This window comes from Podarcis filfolensis, assembly GCF_964270895.1.
Source record: "Podarcis filfolensis genome assembly, chromosome: 8".
Taxonomy (NCBI): Eukaryota; Metazoa; Chordata; class Lepidosauria; order Squamata; family Lacertidae; genus Podarcis; species Podarcis filfolensis.
In genome coordinates this window covers 34,441,373-34,458,022 of record NC_139611.1, presented here as the reverse complement: position 1 = coordinate 34,458,022, position 16,650 = coordinate 34,441,373, and the positions used below count along the sequence as shown (strand labels likewise).

Sequence of the window (16,650 nt, the reverse complement as noted above, 5' to 3'; positions counted from 1 at the left end):
TCTTAACACATGCCTTGTTGCACTATGATGTAAATGTCTTTTTTAAAATGTAATTTGTATTGCTGAAAAATATAAATAAATTTTTTTTCATAAAATAATCACACTTACAATACCATGCCATATTTTCACTAGATCATCCACTATTTTTAAAATGTGAAATTCGATTGCAAGCATTAAATCCCTGAAAGTTTGAAAATTCCTCATAGCAGTAAAATTTCAAAGCAATTTATAAAATGTGCACAGTCTTAAAATACACAGACCTACATGCTAAAAAGAATCCATATTTTTGGTATAATATTGACAGTGCATCTTCTCTACACTAAGTACCAGGGGTGGGGAGAAATACTTCAGTTTAAAAGAATGGTTGATTAAATTACATAGCTTACAGGTTTTGAATAAAATTATATAGGGTGGAATTCAGTGCCACACTCTTCCCATCATTCTGCCTGCAAAAGCATTTCAGTTTGCCACACAAAATGACTCCCCATCTCCTCCTGTGCACTGTTCTGGAGATTCTCCCCACCGCTGCTGCCAATTGTGTGGGGTGGGGGTGGGGAGAACCGGGGAAAGCCTTGCTGCACAAGAAAAAGTCCTTGTTCAAGGCTTCCACTGACTAGATTTGTTAGGTGACTCCTACCCATAGATTTTCTGGGTGAAGCAGGAAAATATAGGACCAAACAATTTGAGGGAGAATGGAAGACATTTAGAAAATAACAAAATTATTTACAGTGTGTGACAGACAAGAATCCCTTTCCATAATGATCTAATTCAAATACTGTAATGTAAATAAAGCTTAGTGTGTATGTGTTATTATTTTTCCTTTGTACTGCATGCTTTAGATAATAGTTCTATTTTGGGGTCAAAAGGAATAGAATATTGTAACAGCTTACTAATATTAAGATATTCATTAAAATACACAATGCATGAAAACAGCTCTAACTTGTCCACAGTTTCACCAGCAAGCCTTACAATCTTTATAAATGATGTAATGTATTAAAGGCAGAAAAGTTATTACAATGCTTGTTTATCATAGGTTATTTTATTTATAAATTAGCATATGTGTATTGTCTGTATACTTCCTCTCAAAGATTCAAGATTGTGCATAACATACCCAGCTATATTTTAGACAATCATGCAAAATGTGCATCTTCTATAGGAGCACAAGGTGCTATTGACAGGCACACCACTGCAAAACACAGTAGAAGAACTTTTCAGCCTTCTTCACTTCCTTGAACCTTTGCGCTTCCCAGCAGAATCAACATTCATGCAAGAGTTTGGAGACCTTAAAACAGAGGAGCAGGTATTTTAAACTTTTTATTATGTTACATTCACACACAGGCCTTGTTCACATGTCACAGTAAGTAATACTTTGCCTTAAATCTTGGTTTAATCATGAATGTGCCTTGCCCTTTTTGCGTGCATGCATGCACAGCTTCTCTCCCCACTAATGACTCAAACAAGCCACAGTATGATTTGTTGGGTCACAACTCCAGAATGTCATTTGTTCCATGCTCTAGGTTTGGATGGAACATGGGCGGGGGTAATATGTTAGGGGAGCAGCTGGACAGTGACACATACAACAGTGGGGAAGCACGTTGGTATGGTTTGTTGTGATGTATGAACCAGAATACATTCAAAAATTAGAATTTAATGGGCTGTTTGTCCGGTAATGACTATCAGCTCAACCATAACAGTAAATCCACCTCTCCCATTTTTATCACTATGTGAACTAATGATAAGTAAATTGAAAACGTTGTGATCAGCCATAGTATTGCTACAATTCATGGTGGCTGCAAGAAAATATGCAGAAATAATATGAATTTGAATCTATACATACATTATGTACATTCAGGTTAAATACGGACCTCCGGAACTAATTAAGTGCTTAACCTGAGGTACCACTGTAATGATTTTCGCTCCCTTTATAAGCTTATGAAATGTAGCAATTTATATAGGTTTTCAGCTAATTTTTATTTTATATAGGTGCAAAAGTTGCAAGCTATCCTGAAACCAATGATGCTGAGAAGACTGAAAGAAGATGTAGAGAAGAAGCTGGCACCAAAGCAAGAAACTATTATTGAAGTGGAATTAACAAATATCCAGAAGAAATATTATCGAGCTATTTTAGAGAAAAACTTTGCATTTTTGTCAAAAGGTGCAGGCCAAGCCAATGTACCCAACTTGGTTAACACTATGATGGAACTCAGGAAATGCTGCAATCATCCATATCTTATCAAAGGTAAATGTAAAAATGTTAAATTTTACTTACTTTAGGCATTTTTCTTGTGATGTAAAATAACGCTTCCCTTGGAGTTAGAATTTGGATACGGTTGCCATATTTCAAACAGTGAAAATCCGGACTTCTCTGTTGAGCCTTTTTTTTTTTTTTGACAAAGTGGTTGAACTTTATTGGCAAATTTTCCAAAAAAATAAAATTAGAGCTATTTTTAAGGAAAATTGCCAAAAACAACACTGCCGACATGGGTTGCCATATGTCCAGATTTTCCCAGGCATTTTAGTGATTTCTGCCTGGACACTGCTTTCGAATGCAATATTCCATTTCCAGATATGTCCAGGAAATTCCGGACATATGGTAACCCTAAATTAGGATGAGTGCTATAAGGGTGGCCATAGTGAACTGCCCTGAGACCTGCAGGTATAGGGCGATATACAAATTATAATTAGAACAATAACAATTCAATTATTAATCTGTTGTATCATATTTTACTGGAGGAACAGGGGAACTTCTTTGTATTTTTAAAAATTGTGTATAAGTGCTTTTGAATTTAGTTGCATATGCTATAGTTTTGAAGGTGAAATGTAAATAGCCACAATGAGGATTAAGTGTTACCGTGATCAGCGTCAAGGGATGGGGACTGAAAAGTTAAAAACAATGTGATCATAAATACTGTTATGAAATGTGTGGCGTATACAGTCACAGTATTATGATGTGCACTTTGTTTCAAAGTTATATGAAAATGTCAATATCTTTTAGAAGAAGCAAATCATACCTACTTTATGTGACAGGTGCTGAGGAAAAAATCTTAGGAGAGTTTAGGGAGACCTATAATCCAACTGCTCCTGATTTCCACTTGCAAGCAATGATCCAGTCTGCTGGAAAACTGGTCCTCATTGACAAACTTCTTCCAAAAATGAAAGCAGGGGGCCATAAGGTGCTTATTTTCTCCCAGATGGTTCGCTGTCTTGATATCCTTGAAGATTATCTGATACATAAAAGGTATGATACTATTCATAGTGCAAATAGCCATATTAATGGTATATTAAACAGTTTTGAATGGACTTGGTTCATTCATCTTTGAGTCATCGTACTGAGATATCAAGTGATAATTTGCCTTTAAGTTACTAGTCATGCACTTCCTTGCACTACAGTTTCTGGCCTGATCTTGCACAGCAGGAGAGGGAAACTTTTTTTCCTGTTGATGGGAACTAATCTGTTGGGGACCATATGCCTATGGTGGCTGGAACCAGAGCCAAAAATGAGCAGGGCTACCTTTCTGCCTTTCTCCCATTTTCTGACACCCCTCTCTTTGAGTAGGCTGCCAGGAGCAGTGTATTTTTTCCTTCTCTTCCCTCAGATGCTTCTCCCTTGCATCAAATTAGGCCAAGGACCATATGCAGTCCTTTCAGTTGTAGGATGCCTATCCCTTCTCTTCCTTCTTTGGCGATCACTTGTAGCCAAATAAGATTGTCTTCCATGAATATGGTATTAATGGTGTATCCATAAGTGACTGTGGAGGCCTATTCTGGATCTGCATGTCCTTTCACAGTGGGGACATAGGTTTCCAGGCAGGAGTTGATCACGGTGAGGATTTGCGTTACTCTTAGCTCGCTTCTCCTTTTTGTCCTGTGTTCGTGCTTAAGTTTATGTATTAGATAGCACGTATAATTACCTGTTTTTTATTTTATATAGAAGACAAATATAAACACAATGTTATGTCAGCTTCTCATAAGAAAGGGGCTAAAAATAACCTCTGCTCCAGCAGAGGTTCCTTTCATCATAGAGAATTTCAGAACTCCAAGTCAATGTGGTTCAGACTCCACAATTTAATGACATGTCCCAGATTTCCTCCACCAAACCTAACCTAGCCCCCATAGGCAGAGGGACCAGAGAACAGTTCTGACTCAAGGCCTCCTCTGGTTCTTTTTTCTTACTTGAATTGAATTTTCAACAAACACTGCTTTCAAGGCACCTTATTTGGATGACCTCTTTAGATCCTCATCTGGAGACAGGACAAGATTTGCTCCAAGCTAACCTCCCTCCAAGACTATGGCTTCTTTATCTATTGGCAAAGGAACGATCAAGTTCCTTCCAGGAGGCTCCAATGCCTTGAAGTAGTGTTCTTATCTTATGATATCTGAATAAAGTTTTTCAAGTTTCTATAATGAAAATACCGTATTTTTCTGTGTATAAGATGCCCCCATGTATAAAACGCCCCGTATTCTGGGGGGACTCCAAATTAAGAAAACACCACTCAGCACTACCCGTGTATAAGACGAGACCCAATTTTAAACCTAATTTTTTGGTTAAAAAACACTAATCTTATACAAGGAAGAATACGGTATATGTGATTATATATTAAATGCCCCAAGAAAATTATTGTTGAATGCTTATGGGGATGGAATTTCACATACTTGTTAAGAATTCTATTATTCAAAGCATCTGATGAGTGAAAAGAACATTGTTATGTTTTACTGGTTCACCTGACTATGGATTGGATGCATTTTAACACACTTTCAAGATGGTGTGTAATAAAAAACCTGACCAAAAATTTTACAGCATCTCCTTGCAATGTAGGCTCATTTGATTAGGACAGTAGGATAGTAATATTCAGAAGTGCATGGTTATACTTATATTCTGGTTTGCAATTACAGCCTTTCTTCAATGGCCTTTTTTTTTTTTTTTGCACTTCAAAGGTACCTGTATGAGCGAATCGATGGAAGAGTAAGAGGGAACTTACGTCAGGCTGCCATTGATCGATTTAGCAAGCCAGACTCTGATCGGTTTGTTTTCCTTCTCTGTACCAGAGCTGGTGGATTGGGCATTAATTTAACTGCGGCGGATACTTGCATAATTTTTGATTCTGACTGGAATCCTCAGAATGATTTGCAGGTAAATATATTTGAGCAGTTTAGCCTTTTGCCATAGGGCTAAATACCTAAGAAACACCTACAAATGAACCTACTTCATCTGATCCACAAAGAGAGAGCAAGTGTGAACAAGCAGTATTGCTTGCGGGTGCTTGCTAACTAGCTAGGTCATATGAGGATAGACATTCTTAAATCTGCAGTGGGTTCAGGCCATTGTGTGTACTGTTAAATATATTTAAGCAAACCATCTATCCAGCAGGATCTAGGCAGCCCTTGTTGGCTGCCAATGCCATATATCTTCTTCAAGGAGGGGAGTCTTGTCCTGAACTTGGCATTGTACCTCTAAAACACAAATAAGAGGAAATCTCTTCCTCACTTTTCCAAGTCCATGTTTTGTGTTGGGAGAGAGAGTGGAGCAATGTGCAATGTGAAAACAAGCTGTTTCCCCCTCTAGGTCTGAGCTAGTCATAAGGAGTCAGAAGTTTTCGGTCTTGTCTCTGCACTTGCTGGATTATTCAAATACCCAGCAACAGCAGAGACAAAAGAAGCTTCCAGTTCCAAGCTGCAAGGTATAGATGGCATGGTGAGGGCTTTTCGCTGGTTGTTAGGTGCTCCAAACGCCTGAAAAAGGTGAAACAGGTCCTAGGCTTTCTCTGAACTTTAGAATGTGGTTCAGAGGGATCATCCCACCTCCTCTCTAGCTCCAGGTTTCAGAGTAAACTTGAGCCATGCCAAACTAGTCAGACACTATCTGAGCACTTGCCATGGGGAGCAAACTTGTGAATCCCTGCCATACAAGGTAGATAAATATTCTATAATACACAAAGCTAAAGTCCGTTTGTATTGACCTTAATTTTATTTTTTATTGTTTTCATTTACAGCTTCAGTTTAATTGTATTTTGTTTTAACAATGTCTATTTAAGTAATTTTATATTTAAGTAATAATATATCATTATATTACATTTCTACTTGACAAATCTGTCCAATGGATTCATGTACCTTTTTCTCAGGCCCAAGCTCGTTGTCATAGGATTGGTCAGAACAAAGCAGTGAAGGTCTACCGACTAATAACTCGGAACTCTTACGAAAGAGAGATGTTTGACAGAGCAAGTCTGAAGCTTGGCCTGGATAAGGCTGTCTTACAGAGCATGAGTGGAAGAGAAAATAGTGTTGGTGGTGTATGTACCCATTTTCCCCTCTTTCCTCTCCTCCAAAAAAAAAAGGAATTTGAAATGGGTTTTTATTTTTGTAACTGTATCATTTACTCAAGAGAATAGGGGAGCAGTTCAAAGCTTAGTCTGAATGACATCTTAAAGCTTTGCACCACTTCCTAGCTCTCTGCTTTTCTATTACCCCCACATAAATTCCTGTGGCTTTTGTAACCTATATATAACCAAAGATTGGCCATGTCGGAGAGAGAATTCTATTGTTTGAGACTTTAGACTCTGTTGTTGGATGGATGATCTTAAGGAACAGGTAGGCAAAGTATAGGTTGGGAATCCTTGAGGTAGTTTACAGTGTATATAATAATAGGATTTTGATACTGTAAGAGACTTTTTAAAAGATAACAAAAATAATACACATAAAGCAATTATGTATTGGCTGTAGTTACATACTTTGGAAAGGACAACCAGTTTATGTCAGTAATAGCAATATTTACTGTAAAACTATTTTTTAGATATCCAGTGGAACTATTTCAAAATATAACAATTATATTATTCCATATTATCATTTTAATTGAGCATTTTTATGTATCCAGCTGCATTAATATCATAAGATTTACCAGTTTCTCTTTTACATAGATCCAACAACTTTCTAAAAAAGAAATTGAAGATTTGCTTCGAAGAGGTGCATATGGTGCCATTATGGATGAAGAGGATGAGGGTTCTAAATTCTGTGAAGAAGATATTGATCAAATCTTGCAGCGTCGCACGAAAACAATTACAATTGAATCTGAAGGAAGGGGCTCCACATTTGCTAAGGTAGTTATAAGCTCTTCTGGTGTCCTTTTTACAGAACACAGAGAAAAGCATAAGCATCCAGAACAGTCCTCTTAGAAGGTAACAGATTGTGACTGACTTAACTGTTAGGTTAAAATACCTAATTGATAGGCTTCACTTGAACGTAGCTGGTGTTTTTCCTTCCTTGAGAGCATGTGGTACCTAGTCTGTGATACTTGAAACTGAACAAATATACTGGTGACACTTTATATTGTGCTGTTACAGGCTAGCTTTGTTGCGTCTGGAAATAGGACAGATATTTCATTAGATGATCCCAACTTCTGGCAGAAGTGGGCCAAAAAAGCAGAAATAGACATAGACACCATCAGTGGTAGAGTAAGTATGATTTATTCATTCATTCATTCATTCATTCAGGCTCGAGTGTTCTTTTAACTGTCCTATTCACTTTGCTTGTTTTTTAAGTTGAGGCTTATTGTAGCAGTTTTGATCAAATCACTATTGGAGAACTAAGTTAAGTTCTTTGGACGGCAGTATCCTAACTAAAAACATTTCCTCCACTAAAATAGTATATGTAGACCTATGCTTAGTAAAGAACTAATCTCCCCCATCTAACTTGCCTTCTGTTGATCCTTGGAGGTATCTGGAACTAGATTGTGTTGAAAGGAAAACGTATGTTTAAATAGACCACAAACTTGATCTATGAAAGCTTCATTACCAAAAGGATACAAATTGTGTACTAAATTTAAAATATCTGTTTTGGTATTCTGGAGCAGAGATTTTCATGTTGTGTCATGAGCTTTAAGTGTACTTTTCATTACTTGAGAGAAAATATTTTTGAAAAGTGCAGTACTGTGTCCTGTCTACCTGATCATTGCTGGATGTTTCCTTACCAATTCATAGAATTGGGAGTGGGAAGCGACAGAAATGTTCTCTCTAACTCAGCAATTATTGACTATTCTGATCATGGATCAGGAATGTCCTATCCTATGCTGTACATGAGTGTTCGTAGTTTTCTTGAAATGCTACCATATCTACAGTTCAACATGCTTTTGTTGATATAGTCAGTTGAAGCCAGTAGTAGTTCTTCTCAGAATAGATCCATTGAAATTAATGGACATGGTTAAATGTTGGTTGATTAATTTTAGTGGGTCTTCTCTCAGTATAATTATGTTTGATGTAGTGAGGACACCCTCTTGACAGTGTCACATTTGCCAGGGATTTGATATATGGCAGGCTCAGAGAGGATATTCTCGATAGACACTCTGATTGTGGAACTGTCTTGCCCCTCAAATATGGTTGAACCATGCCTTACAAGCTCTAGACACCAAGAGAAGACCTACTTATTCACCCAGGCTTAGTTGAATCTCTGATAGTGCACTATGTAAATGGTTATTTGTCTTACTGTTTATTGGGAGATAGATGCTAAGATTTGTTGTGTTTTAAAATCTTGCGTTTGGATTATTTTAAAATGAAAAGCTGATTGCAAAATTTATAAAAACAAGTAAAATAATAAAATATCAGACAAGGATGTTTTGATGAATTTTCTCATTTTGTATTTTGAAAATGCTCACTTCTGTTGACTCAGAATATTGTTACATTTTACAGAATAGCTTGGTTATTGACACTCCTAGAATTAGGAAGCAAACAAGGCCTTTCAGTTCTACAAAGGATGAACTTGCTGAGCTATCTGACATTGAAAGCGAAGGGGATGATAAACCAAAACTTCGGAGGCCTTGTGACCGCTCCAATGGATATGGAAGAACAGAATGTTTTAGGGTGGAAAAAAACTTGCTAGTTTATGGGTAAAAATGTTTTTGGTTTCTTTGGTGTAAAGAGAGACAAAAATATAAATAATAAAATTATTATTATTTCTTAAATTTCATTTTCTGTATGTATGGTGTCCTACTTTACACATGCTATTGTACCAGATTCCAGCAGTTTAGTGGTGATGCTACAGTACAGTTACAATGTAGTATTTTGTGGCAATAGACATAATGACCAAAGTGCTTACTTATTGATCAGCAGACCTTAGGATCAGGCCATGTTGCTTTTTCTATTGCGGTCATGTAAGACACATACATATAATGTTACTATAGTTCTTCTCATAAAGAACTGTAGTAACAAAATGTGCCATAACATACGTGTAATAGAATAGTAGTTATAATAGCAAAGAGAAAATCTCCCTGTGGATATGTTTAAATATTTTATAGATACAGAAAAACCTGTGAGGGACCAAACTAATGCTCACAGACTCACAGATTTGCATAAAACTAGTGGCTTTCCCTATTAGCTTGCAGGATGATAAGGGGAGAAAACCTTAGATTCTCAAAGCAACACAAAAGGGGAAAGTGTTAATGCATTAGAAATATAAAATATATTTTTACCTCTTAACACTTTGCAGCAAAACATTCTACAAGTAGTCTTAAAGATGCCATTTTTGTTTAAAATGTTAAACTCCAGTGTTAATCTCTAAACAGGTGGGGCCGTTGGAGAGAGATTTTATCACATGGGCGATTCAAGAGACAATTGAACGAACAGGATGTAGAGATAATCTGCCGAGCCCTTCTAGCATATTGCCTTGTCCATTACAGAGGAGATGAAAAAATAAAAAGTTTTATATGGGACCTTATTACACCAACGGAGGATGGGCAAACTCGAGAGCTACAGAATCACCTAGGTAAGAATCTGTAAGAGGACTATTTTTTGACATGCTTGTGATGAAATTAAAGACTCCTCAAAAGTACTGAAGCATGATACACCTTGTGAAATAAAATGGGGGAAGATACAAATGCATGTATTCTTCTTCTAATTTCCTATTTTGTGGCTTTGGGGAGAAAAACAGCTGGTGGAGACCATTTTGAATGCACTAATGTATGGGAAGGGTTAAATGACCCACTCCATCTGAAACCGCAGCTGCTTTACCTTGGGGAACGTTGAGAGTAATCATGGTATTTTATTACATGTAGGTCTACCCTCTTTTGTCGTTTAGCATTACTGTTTGAATTATCTACACTTGCAGTGTTAAGGGAAAACACATAGTATTCTCTGTCTTCCTGAAACAAGGAAGTTCTGTCATACCATGCAGTTGTTACATTGTATTTTCCTATGTTGCATAGGTTTGTCAGCTCCTGTCCCCAGGGGCCGAAAAGGAAAGAAAGTTAAAACTCAGGCCAGCACTTTTGATATTCATAAAGCAGAATGGCTTCGAAAGTATAATCCAGAGCATTTGTTGCAAGATGATGGATATAAAAAACACATAAAACATCACTGCAACAAGTAAGTAGCAATATAAAAACAGGATTTAAAGTTTGTCTCCTTGATGTACAAGTAACACCTTCATACTAAATGCTAATAATCTTTATTAATGTTAACAAGTGAGGTGCTATGGATTACAAAACTAGCATAATTGTAGTAGCCATGTTGTAAACTAGTCTCTATATTTGTACAGTGGTTACACCTTGTGCAGATGCCAAAAGTTGGAAGGGAGGAGGAAGAGAGAACCTGTACATTTTGGCAGGAGCTCTCCCTACTCCTGCGAAACAAAAATTTGTGTGGGATTTGCGGGGAATGTCACCCTCCTTTGCCTTCCTCCAAATCACAAATTGTTTGGGCCTGACAGATGTGCATACGAATTGTTCTCATGTTGCCAGAAACTGTTGGCAGCAAACATGCTGCTGCAAGCCCTTAGTTAGCTGGGACTAAGCATTAGGCCCAAAGCATCAAGGTCATTAGGTATGGAGAAGGTGCGGGGGACTACTTTTACGGAGTCATAACCATTAAAATGTTACAGGTATGTGGAGTGATGAAATTTGCCTCAAAATACACTTGGAAAATTTAAGGTTTTGTCTTAAATTTGTTGATAATAATGCTGAGCATGTTTCCTATATATTTCAAAATAGTAGCTTGTTGAACTAAAATACACTCTGCCCGTGGCTGAAGAATTAATTGTCTTCTGTGTGTTTATGTTTAGGGTCTTACTTCGAGTTAGAATGTTGTATTACTTGAAGCAAGAAGTCATTGGTAATGAGTGCTCAAAGGTTTTTGATGGAGTTGAAGCCAGGTACACCATGTTGAGGCTCTTTCCTCTTTTCTCCTTAACTGTAAACTATAAACTGTAAACAACTTTGTTTCTCAGAATTCTTTAATTGAGTTGACTTAACACCAGCTTTCTGGTTAACTATTTCAGTGAAATTGATATTTGGGTCCCTGAGCCAGATCATTCTGAAGTGCCAGCGGAATGGTGGGATACAGAAGCAGATAAATCTCTCTTAATAGGAGTTTTTAAACATGGTAAGTGATAGGGATACTACTTGTTTCTTTTTCACATACAGGTTGCTTATCTCTTGAAAGAATATTAATAAATATCTGTTTCTCAGGTTATGAAAAGTACAACACAATTAGAGCAGATGCAGCTCTGTGCTTCTTGGAAAGAGTGGGAAAACCTGATGACAAGGCAGTCGCTGCAGAACAGAGAGCCAATGACTATATTGATGGGTATGATTTTTTAAAAAACACTATTTAAAGTGGATCACCCTCCTTCATTGAGCATGCAAACAAGATAAAGGGTGAGAACTAGCCAGAGTTAAGCCCTTTTAGTGGTGGCTTCAAATGCAATAACAATAATAAAAAGAAAGCTACTTCTCGTTGAATTGAGTATGAGAGAGTTAAATGTATTTTACAGTCCCATTGATTTTAGTAGGAAAATTAAATGTTTTGTTGTCTGGATTGCATCCAAAGGTTATACTAGGGTTTGTTGTTGTTGTTTTTTACAATAAATGTACAAAATGCTTTGACCCCAAACCAGTCAAATGTGGTCATAGCCCCAAAGGGTCATAGAGCTCTCTTTTCCCCTAAAGCTAACTTTTGCCTAGCATGATCTTACAGGCCATGGGAATGAGAGAACTCTTTGTATGCCTCTCATATGCCCATATGGTCCTCCCATATGGTCCTTTTTCTGAGCATAACATACATGTAACAGCAGTGATTCTGCAGTACTGTACAGAAATTTGAGGTTATTAGAACCATTATTTATCATTTGCAACGTTAAATCTGGGATGAGGAACCATGTTGCTGTACAACTCCCATGAACCCCTGCCAGTACGGCCAGTGATCAGGCATGATGGGAATTGCAGGCCTGCAACATCTGGGGGACCAGAGTGTCCTCCAGATGATAATTATCAGGATACATAGAACAAAGCTTTAAAGAAAAATGTCCAAGTAGTTAAAACCATAATACACATTCTTTGTAGCAAGTTTTTTCTTCTGCAAAATAATTTAAAATTTTCCAGTAGCTAAAACAATTGTATGAAAAAACACATACTTTACAAGCCTGTGCTGAATGTGTATTTTTCAGAGATGTAGAAGACCCAGAATATAAACCAGCCCCAGCAATGTTTAAAGATGACATGGAGGTAATGTGTTGTCAGTATTCTTTTTTTCAGTTACACCAAAACTTAAGAGTTGATGAGACTGTCATATTTGCCATTGATTATAAACATTTATATTGGTTAAAACAGTAGTTTTTAAAATTAGTTTCTTGGCAACTTTTCAATTAAACTATAAGGATTTTTTTTCTATGGAGAGATTTTGAGCCTCTTAATTTACAAATGAAGTTAAAATAATCCATATTAAGATGAGTTATTACTATTCTTAGAGTAGTCAGCCATCTGCAAGATGTGTGACTTGTGCTGTGTCTGAATCATGCCTTTGTTCATTCTGCTTTTTTTTAATTAAAAAAATCTTTTTTAGGATGATATATCATCACCGGGGGATCTTATAATAACAGATGGAGGTAAAAAAAAAACACCTCATGATCTTAAGATACTACAGTGAATACTCTTATTTGTATCACATTAGAGCAAACCTGTGTTTTTATGGTGGAAAAAACAGAATCACCAGGAAATTCTTATGTTCCTTAATTATAGATGGTCAGATGATTGAAGGGGACAAGCTTTATTGGCCAACTCAGTCTGCCTTAACTACACGCTTGCGCCGCCTAATAACAGCATATCAGCGTACTAGTAAGAACAGGCAAACCCAACAGATACAACCTGCATTTCCAGTCCAGGCCTGTGTGATGCAGAATCCATATGAAGAAGCTGCTTTAAATCCAAAAATGGCTGCCAAAATTGAAAGACAACAAAGGTCTGTACATGCTAGGCTTACCAGGTTTAAAAAGCTGATCACAAAAAACATTTTAACTATTTTCTAGTCAATCATTCTTTGTGCTTTTGGAGGAAAGTTACTTAATTGGAATTATTTTTCTTCTTGCTTTTCAATCTAGATGGACAAGAAGAGAAGAAGCTGATTTCTACAGAGTGGTTTCAACTTTTGGTGTAGTGTTTGATCCTGACAGAGGCCAATTTGACTGGACGAAGTTTCGAGCCATGGCTAGGCTACATAAGAAAACGGATGAGAGTTTAGAAAAATACTTGTATGCATTTATGGCCATGTGCAGGAGAGTCTGCCGCCTGCCTTCAAAAGATGGTGGGTTACTTGCTTATTTTTTCCTTTATGAAAAATAAACAGGCAGCAAAGGTTACAACAACTTTTTAATTTAAAAAGCTAAACCAAATTGTTCTTTGCATGAAGCAGGAGAAAAACAATATATACAAACAGTTTCCCCCAGCATGTAAGAATAGCAGTCTTTATGTGGACAGAACTCTATTGTATAAGGTGATATTGACTAGACAAAAATCCATCAGACTACGGTATTTTATTGCATTTGTATATTGGGTAGTCAAAATGCTCAGCACAATTTCCTCAAGCAGAAGGCAACAGATACATGTCTGTGGAGAAGGAATTCTGCAGCTTAGCGACTGCCACAGAAAATGCCTTCTCCTGAGCAGCTATCCCCTAAACTTTTGAGGGTGTTGAAACTATCAAGAACCCCCCACCCTGAGAGAGGCTGAAGGCAGGAAGGCAGTCTTTTGGATATTTGGTGCTGAAGGTATTTAGGATTTTAAATGCTAATGTGAGTACCTTGAATTGATCCTGGAAACTAATTGGCAACTAGTGACACTGTTTTAGAACAGGGGTTATGTGAGTTCTCAATGGAACCTCAGCTGGTATTTCGGCTGCAACTCTTTGAACCAGTTGAAGTTTCCCAGTCATCTTCAAGGTCAGCCCCAATTAGAGTATGTTACAATAATCAAATCTGGTAGTGACCAGAGCATGGGATAGTTTCCAAGTAATCTCTGACCTAAAAAGGTAGTAGCTGATCAACCAAAAGTTATATTAATACTTAATATTACGTTAGACATTCTAACCTCCTAAAGAGTGCTGTTATTTTAAAAGTTTAATTATAATTCCTGTTCTTCGAGTTGCTGATTCTTGTGTGTGTTTCCTGTGCAGAACTTGTGGATCCCAATATTTTCATCCAGCCAATTACAGAAGAGCGTGCCTCTCGAACCTTGTATCGCATTGAACTTCTCAGGAAGGTGCGAGAACAAGCTGTCCGTCATCCACAGATATTTGAGCGATTAAAACTTTGTCAGCTTAATCCAGATTTGCCAGTTTGGTGGGAATGTGGGACTCATGACTGGGATTTACTGATTGGAGCTGCAAAGCATGGGGTTAGCCGAACAGACTACCACATCCTTCGTGATCCTGAACTTTCATTTATGTCAGCCCAGAGGAACTACAGTCAAAGTAAAGTAGCACTTCCAATAACTCCTACACCACTTTTGCATCAGTATCAGATGGTGTTGTCTGCATCTCCTCTTGCACCTCAGGCAAGGCTGCTAGATATTAAAGGGAACACACTTGAGGATACAAAAGTTAAGAATGAAAACCATAAAGAAGATCCACATTCTTCCGGGGAGGAATCCATATCTACTGAGGATATGCGAACGGGAGTAAAGACTGAACCTTTGAGCCCAAATAATGGCACACCATCTCATGCTACAGACCAGAAACCTGTTGTAAAGGCAGACAGCGACAGGCGTATGGTTGCTGCAAGGACAGAACCCCTAACTCCTAACACTGCTTCCAAAAAACAGAGACCTAACAAGAGAGGATCAGAATCAAGCTCTGATTCAGACTCTGATTCAGATAGATCAACCTGTTCTTCCAGATCATCTTCATCTTCATCCTCCTCTTCATCCTCTTGCTCACGTTCCAGATCAGGATCCAGTTCCTCTTCTTCTTCATCTTGTTCTTCAGCATCATCGTCATCTTCATCATCCTCTTCCTCCTCCTCATCATCCTCATCCTCTTCATCAGAAGAAAGTGACAGTGATGAAGAAGAATCACAGAAGAGACGTAAGTGCTGTTTCGCTCATTTTCACATTCAAAAGGCTAATTAATGGCTAATTTGCTTTAAATTTGTGCTGGGAGAAGGTTGACATAAGCCCCTTTCCCCTTAATATAGCATGTAAATAAATATTTTGAATTGTAGGAAACTGGACTACGGGGGTGCCATATAATGCTGTAATCACAAACAGGCTAGAAAAATATTGTTCTTGCTCTGTGAAAAGTAGAAATGTGGCTTCATGAATTGCAACAGCTGTTTCTGAAAGTTAAATTAGAACATATTTTTAGCTTTTTTCCCATATTTGACTTATTTTTAAAAAAATTAGGAATGCAACTACAAGAATGGCCTAGCCATTCATATTTGATTTTATGTAAATACATAATATGTATTTGATATGTTAACTTCCTTTGCTGTGCATAAAATTAATTTGCAAGGGTTTTTTGGGGGGTGGGGGGGAATATGAACATGAGTTTGACCAAACTGTGGGAGGCAGTGGAAGACAGGAGTGCCTGGCGTGCTCTGGTCCATGGAGTCACAAAGAGTCAGACACAACTAAACGACTAAACAACAACTTAATCTTAGTATAAGATCTCAGTAAAAGTATGGTTTATGCTTTTCTAAAGAGAATATATAGTATACACACTGTTTGGGCTTTATGATTGAATTATTACACTAAACCTCTGAAGTATTTTGGCACATTCAGACTTCTCAGCTATTCAAAGTAAAATTCCCCATGTATTTTGTAAACAACATCAAGATTATGGACAGCTGTAGTTGCTGTTTTGGAATTCTAATGTCTCATATATATAAATCATATGTTCATAAATTTACAAGGCAAACACAAACATAAGTATATAAACCACGTGTCTGAAATAGTACAGGAGAGCAATCCTGAAACCATTTTGACTCTCCCAAATTGACCTCAAATATTTCTCTGCAGTGAGGAAGGAAATGGGAAAGCCTCCCCATTGTCTGTTTGCTCAAATCCTGTCTTAAGGGCATATTTGTGTATGAATAGGGTGAGCCTGCGACCTGTATTTAGGAACTAAGTATTTACCATCGCAAAAGAATGGCCAGGCTGTCCAGGTAGAAGAATCAGTGGCCATTATTAGGTATCCTTACAAACAGGAATTTTGTTGGAGACCGCCTCCTTCTGTAATGTATTTATGATGTTTTGGGGGTGGTCTCTGGCTACAGGGTAGACAACTTCAGAAGTCTATATAAGGGCTTCCGCACCATTGTTCTGAGTCCCTCCTGTCTCCTGTGTGTGGTAGTGAGCACCCTGTTGCAATAGTTAATAAAGATCAGGCTTACTAGCTTCCTTGC

General features: G+C 37.5%; 1 protein-coding gene across 20 annotated transcripts in view; it reads left to right on the top strand.

The window, feature by feature from the left end:
• The window catches only part of CHD9 (chromodomain helicase DNA binding protein 9), a 69,749-nt gene that overhangs the window by 42,028 nt on the left and 11,071 nt on the right, over positions 1 to 16,650 (top strand). For all 20 annotated transcript variants that reach the window (XM_083625959.1, XM_083625960.1, XM_083625975.1 and 17 more), the window contains 18 exons: positions 1,157 to 1,300; positions 1,984 to 2,239; positions 3,028 to 3,238; positions 4,936 to 5,131; positions 6,120 to 6,287; positions 6,912 to 7,091; positions 7,335 to 7,445; positions 8,676 to 8,872; positions 9,548 to 9,747; positions 10,187 to 10,346; positions 11,041 to 11,130; positions 11,257 to 11,360; positions 11,447 to 11,564; positions 12,424 to 12,481; positions 12,819 to 12,861; positions 12,995 to 13,214; positions 13,354 to 13,556; positions 14,424 to 15,332. In XM_083625959.1, coding sequence (XP_083482085.1) covers positions 1,157 to 1,300; positions 1,984 to 2,239; positions 3,028 to 3,238; positions 4,936 to 5,131; positions 6,120 to 6,287; positions 6,912 to 7,091; positions 7,335 to 7,445; positions 8,676 to 8,872; positions 9,548 to 9,747; positions 10,187 to 10,346; positions 11,041 to 11,130; positions 11,257 to 11,360; positions 11,447 to 11,564; positions 12,424 to 12,481; positions 12,819 to 12,861; positions 12,995 to 13,214; positions 13,354 to 13,556; positions 14,424 to 15,332 — 3,568 coding nt within the window. The remainder of the gene's footprint in view (positions 1 to 1,156; positions 1,301 to 1,983; positions 2,240 to 3,027; positions 3,239 to 4,935; positions 5,132 to 6,119; positions 6,288 to 6,911; positions 7,092 to 7,334; positions 7,446 to 8,675; positions 8,873 to 9,547; positions 9,748 to 10,186; positions 10,347 to 11,040; positions 11,131 to 11,256; positions 11,361 to 11,446; positions 11,565 to 12,423; positions 12,482 to 12,818; positions 12,862 to 12,994; positions 13,215 to 13,353; positions 13,557 to 14,423; positions 15,333 to 16,650) is intronic.